Below are 5,485 nucleotides of genomic sequence, written 5' to 3' on the forward strand. Positions count from 1 at the left end.
AGAAATCTTGCCCACCAAACGTGATGCTTTGCCTCTCTAAAGTCATGCTGCATCCTTGTTTAGTTACATTCGTCCATAGGGTGGCACTGGCGGCTCTCTAATCGAGGCCAAAATCCATCAAAATGCCCATCTCACCATTTGTCATCAGTTTTAGGGAGTTTTACAAGTCAAACATGTTGGTTTACCTCTCTACATCCTTGCTGGACCATTCAATCACCTTCGTCTGTGTAGGCAGCTTTCTTCAGTCTCTTGAAAACGCCATAGCACGCCAATTGGGCGCAACCATCAATACCAGTTAATGCTTAGCTCTTTTGTTTCATTGGTTCCACGCAAGAATGACAGGAAAACAGCAGAAATGTAATAGAGCGCAAATGGAGTTAGTCTAGCTCTAAATATTGTTCTCTACATGTTTATACAAATGATTACCGAAAATGCAAATTCCGATTATCAATCGAAATTTCCATTCGTTTAGAGTTCCGAAGGGTAGATATTCAAAACTAGACTAACTCCAGTTGGGTTATGTAATATTTCTGCTGGATTTTCGTGGAATCATGAAAAAAAAAGCAGTAAGTGGCGTTGATGGTTGCGCCTCGGCCAAATTGGCGGCGTGCTCTGACATTTTCAAGAGACTGAAGAAAGGTGCTTACACAGACGAAGGTGATTGAAACATCCAGTAAAGATGTAGAGAGGCAAACCAGCATGTTTGACTTGTAAAACTTTCTAAACCGATGAAAAATGGTGAGATGGGCATTTTGATGGATTTTGGCCTCGATTAGAGAGCCGCTATTGCCACCCTATGGACGAATATAACTAAACAAGGATGCAGCATGACTTTAGAGAGGCAAAGCATCACGTTTGGTGTGCAAAATTTCTTTAACGCATTGTAAATTGGTCGATATCGGCAAATTCGTGGATATCGGCATTTGGCGGTTTTGAGGTCGCTTGAAGAGCTGCCAGACCAATCCTATGAATGAAAGCTACTGGCTATGGGTCTAGCAAGCTTTTGAGAAGTAAACTAGCACGTCTGGCTAGCAAAAGTTCCCATCAGTGAATAAAATCGGCATTTTTGACGAATTTTTGACAGCCGTCGAGCTCAGCCAGATGGCAAACAATTTTGGAATTCGATGATATTTGGTGTGGTAGTAGTTAAACACATGCCAGACCAGTTTGACCTGGGAGGGTTACTTTGGCATCGCTACTGTGTGCTCCAGTGGCATCGAAACGTTTTTCGAGTCCGAAATTTCATTTTGGCGATGCTGCGGCTGGAAATTGCTCCAGACAATGCAGCCACTGATGGTTTTAGTTTAGAGTACAGTTAGTAAGAAAGGTTGAGAGCGCGTATTGTAGCTTTAAAAGACATTTCCTTGAAGATATAGCAAAAAATCTCACAATTTGTAAGCATATTCGCGGATTTGCTCGAAAAGACGTTATGAAAAATAACGCCAATCTGGCATTTTCTATGTGGTACCTAGCCTAGCATTTGTGGGTGGTTTAGTAGTTGATTCTCGGAGGTCGAAATTTCACGTTGCGGACCCTACATTAGTACAACTGGATCTTGTAGCTTGCTGCTGCTGTTGTTGTTGCTGCTGCGGCCGCCGACGCTGCTGCTGCTAACTCTGTAGCTTGACAGTCTATACGTAGCTCGTTCGTTGCCACTCATTCCTAAATAGCTATGTACATGGCTGCTTAGATAGCTAGCTACATTCCGCTCCACAAAGTCATTATAGTCTACATTCGTGCAATAGGTGCGCACAAATTAGCTATTAAAAAATAAAATAAAAAAATATTAGCTACCTTGTCCTTGTCCTGACACAATGCCGGTTATAACCACTAGTACTATACTTATGACTAGTGAGGTATCCATACCAAACTGGTCACTTCGACAAACAAGCAGCACGTATACGTAGCTATATAGCTATTACGTACATACTCTGGCCCAAGACACATGATCATTTTATTTTAAAGGTGTTTTTCAACGTAGTTAACCACAGAGGTGCAGCTTTGTGGTAAAATTACTTGTTTATTGCTGCAGCATGTTGTTCTGTATTTAAACCACAATAGAATATAGCTAGCTACATACCAAAACAATTTGGTGGCAACGAGGATTTAAATTGAAAGCCATACAAAGCTATATTATTTCATGCTTGCACAAGAACATAACAATGACACAACTTGGGGCTAAACCATTAATTGCGCAGATATTAGTAAATACCCATATCATGAACCACAGTAGTGGCCTGTAATGTTCTGTTTGATCACTGAGTAGGTAGCTAAGGATAAGTTTATGGCAGGTAACTAGAAACAGTGGTGAGTACACTATAAAAAAAAAGTGTATTTGCTTCTGCAGTATATATAAATGTTGTACATCTGTTGTGTATGTCATATTTGATCATGTTGTTTACACATGTGATAAAGTGTGTATGTAACTATTTAATACATATGTGAGCCATTGTCTTTTTGTTTGTAGGCCAAATTTCAACCGTGTATGTGACTACTCAAATGTGAATCCTTTACCAGATGTGTCAGCAACCTTCATGTAATACATACATGTAATACATAAATATTATAAGCATTAGATTTGAAATAATTTTATGAAATTATTAATTTTATAAATGAGCACTAAAAGGAGGTTACACATGTACAGTCAGTGTTGTACATCAAGTACAAAATGTTAAAGTCATGAGAACAGTTCGATTGCCCATTCTGGGGCATTGTCTGGTTGTCTCCTGTCAGATACACCCTCCACCTTAATCTCAAGGCACATAGCCTTAGCACGATCAGATCGTCTACGCTCTAACTTTCTGTCAAGGCTATCAAAGACAGATTGCAACTCTTGGGATCTCCATGATAGCTTTTTTCTAATTAGTTTCTTTTTACTGGATTGCTGTTCACGATCATCCTCGCTGCCACTGCTGTCTGGATGCTCAGTAGAAACACTATCTACTTCAGATTCATCCGATGACATAAAATCCACTGTAAGAACGGCTCTTATTTCCTCTTTTTCTTTCAGCATCTATCGACTTTGACAGATTTAAAGCCTTCAGCCTTGCATGTGCTTTCTGTATACAACAATTGGTAATTATAAAGTAAACCTAATAATGCTTTAAAACATACATTATGTTTTCTTTGATGCCTGCGGGCAGCTTTAGATGTAGATTGCTGTTTGCCCCTTTGTACCCTTTGATGGGAACTCTTTCGTGACTTAAAATATGTCCTAGCAGCACCTATCAATATCATGTGTCCATAAAGCCATAGCAAATTCACACTATCATACTTACGTTTTATTAACGAAACATCATACTGAGAATCCTGAGCAACTGCCTTGACATTGCGGGTTATTGAGCTGTTTACATCCTTATTGGACTGATCATCAAAGCTATACGTATCCAATAAAAGTATGGACGTACATTGATAGCAACATATTCATACCTGACTGCATAATTCCATTCACATTCTTCTTCGTCCACCATTTTCTTATATACATCTCGAACAAGAGTCTGAAATTGCAAGAGTCTGAAATTGCAAGAGACATGTTTACATAATGCACACTGTTATATAGCACCTCACACTAAGTTCTCGGAGCACATTTATGAGCTTAATACCAGCAGGATTCCCTTTTTCCTTCATCTGCTGCTTTAACATCTCTTCAATTCTAGCTGATGACGATTGCAGCTTTTTTTGCCGTTCTTGGAGATCTTTTATTGCCTGTGAAACATCAATATCCCTATTGAGATGGTCAACATTGGACAATGAGCATTACAATGGCAGTACTAACCCTGAGTCTGAAATTGGATCGTTATCACTTATTCCATGAGAGTGAAGACCAGGTGTGGATCTTGGTGTGGATGCATGTAGTTGCTCGAGATGTTGATGGAGGTGTCCCGTTTCTTGTGCAGTTACTACTAGTGCTGGTAGTTGGCCGAAATATTCCTCCATTAGCAGAAACGGCGCGGCTGGTGCTTGAAGTCGAAGCAGGTGACTCGGAGCTATCCACGATTCTCCGTAACGCGTCCCTAGGGTTTACACTTCTTGACGGATGGCGGTTTCTCTCGGGTGTATCACTAAAAGAGAAGATTGGCGTTCTTTCCTGCGAGCTTCTTCTTGCCATCTTAAAAACGTCCAGCTGCTTAGCAGGTGCAGAGTTCACGTGGCATCAAATACTAGGGGTTACTATTGACAACCATCTCGGACCACAATAATACAAATGGCGACGTTTCCGAGGAAACGAACACGACATTGTGGCCATTGTGATCAAGACGTTAGCCATCGTGTTTACAAGAGGCATAAAGAGCAATATTATGATTTTAATAATCGCACTTGGACACAACGCAAACAGAGACAGTTTGATGATGATCACGATGAAGTCGTGCTGAATGACGTCATTGGAGCAGGTTCGAGTGCAGGTGAACATTCCGACTCACTATGCATGAACCAATGACATAATACTGTGCCAACTGTTACACTGAATAATGGTCCTATTCTTCATGTGAACAAATCTTTGCATTTCACGTAAGAGCTGAGATTTTCAAAGAACACAGCTAGCTAGCTACTGTACACTGTATAGCTAGCTATTGTGTTTTTCCTGCAAGGCAACTGATGAATCTGTCAATTTTGTGATCTCACTTTGCTGTCGAGGAATTTTCTTGGTAATAGAACACTTTAGTATAGAATTACTATCTGACTATGGATTTTATGTGAAGTTAGCTAATTAATGTTTCCACAAATTGAAATGTACATGTGCACAAGTCATAATACAAGCACATGTACTAATGCATATTGTGTATTGGAGTTGGAGAATCTGTATAGAGATGTGACAGCTATGCTATAAATTAATCTTAACATAACGTTTAAGTGTCAAATACCGTTAGCCCCTAATGCTACACATATAGCTAGCTACTGTTAATCCTTTGACAATATAGAAGCATATATCCTTCAAATAGTGTTGTTCCTTAGTCACTTCACTTTCTTTAGCAGTTACTGCAATAGCTACAGTGTATACTGTATACAAAAATAATAAGGTTGTTGGTCTAAGTCCTCTTCCTTTATTTTATTATGATGTTATGCTTAGGAAATAAGATTGTTTATGTATGCAGCTGATGACATGTTCCTAAACTAGTTTAAATTGTTCATTTTGTAAGTTTACTTTCTTGTGTACGTGTGCGCACACAGCAAATATTATTGTCAGATATTAACCTACAGTAGGTATCGTACTTTATCTCCTCACCTAGTGCTTTAGCATTCAAGTGGTTTGTATGAGGCTTTACGGTGAAAATACATGTATTTATTTCCTTAGAGGCTACAGACTGGAATGATTACAGTGATATTGATTGCTCGTGCTGTGAAGATCATCATAATGCTTCTGTTCATGAAGCAGGTACAGATGAAATAGTTGAGGAGCATTGGGATGTCTCTAGTGAAAGTATAGATAGAGATTTTAATGTTTGTGAAGAAGATATAACTAAAGAAGATACCCACTTATGGAGGA

At 39.3% G+C, this 5,485-nt stretch overlaps 2 protein-coding genes across 2 annotated transcripts in view; both read right to left on the minus strand.

Annotated features, from left to right (window-relative positions):
- The window catches only part of LOC136261610 (sushi domain-containing protein 2-like), a 67,185-nt gene extending 65,246 nt beyond the window's left edge, over positions 1-1,939 (minus strand). Inside the window, exon 1 of the mRNA XM_066055640.1 lies at positions 1,795-1,939. Within this exon, the coding sequence (XP_065911712.1) occupies positions 1,795-1,864 (70 nt within the window). The 5' untranslated portion in view covers positions 1,865-1,939. The remainder of the gene's footprint in view (positions 1-1,794) is intronic.
- A 645-nt stretch (positions 1,940-2,584) lies between these two features.
- Positions 2,585-4,904, minus strand: LOC136261619 (uncharacterized). The gene is made up of 6 exons (XM_066055648.1): positions 3,776-4,904; positions 3,568-3,724; positions 3,430-3,497; positions 3,279-3,376; positions 3,115-3,224; positions 2,585-3,059 (listed from the first exon to the last, which is right to left on the minus strand). Exons 1-6 carry the CDS (start codon positions 3,934-3,936, stop codon positions 2,952-2,954), a joined length of 702 nt encoding a protein of 233 aa, XP_065911720.1. The 5' UTR covers positions 3,937-4,904; the 3' UTR covers positions 2,585-2,951.
- Between the last annotated feature and the right edge of the window lie 581 nt (positions 4,905-5,485).

Source organism: Dysidea avara, chromosome 1 (genome assembly GCF_963678975.1).
Source record: "Dysidea avara chromosome 1, odDysAvar1.4, whole genome shotgun sequence".
NCBI lineage: Eukaryota > Metazoa > Porifera > Demospongiae > Dictyoceratida > Dysideidae > Dysidea > Dysidea avara.

What these genes read in the sequence shown, in the direction of transcription:
- LOC136261619 (XM_066055648.1), bottom strand. Translation starts at nt 3,936, where the DNA reads ATGGAGGAATATTTCGGCCAACTACCAGCACTAGTAGTAACTGCACAA. An exon ending in GATCCAATTTCAGACTCAGG is followed by an intron (nt 3,725 to 3,775) that starts GTTAGTACTGCC and finishes CCATCTCAATAG; the next exon opens with GGATATTGATGTTTCACAGG. An exon ending in GAATGGAATTATGCAGTCAG is followed by an intron (nt 3,377 to 3,429) that starts GTATGAATATGT and finishes GGATACGTATAG; the next exon opens with CTTTGATGATCAGTCCAATA.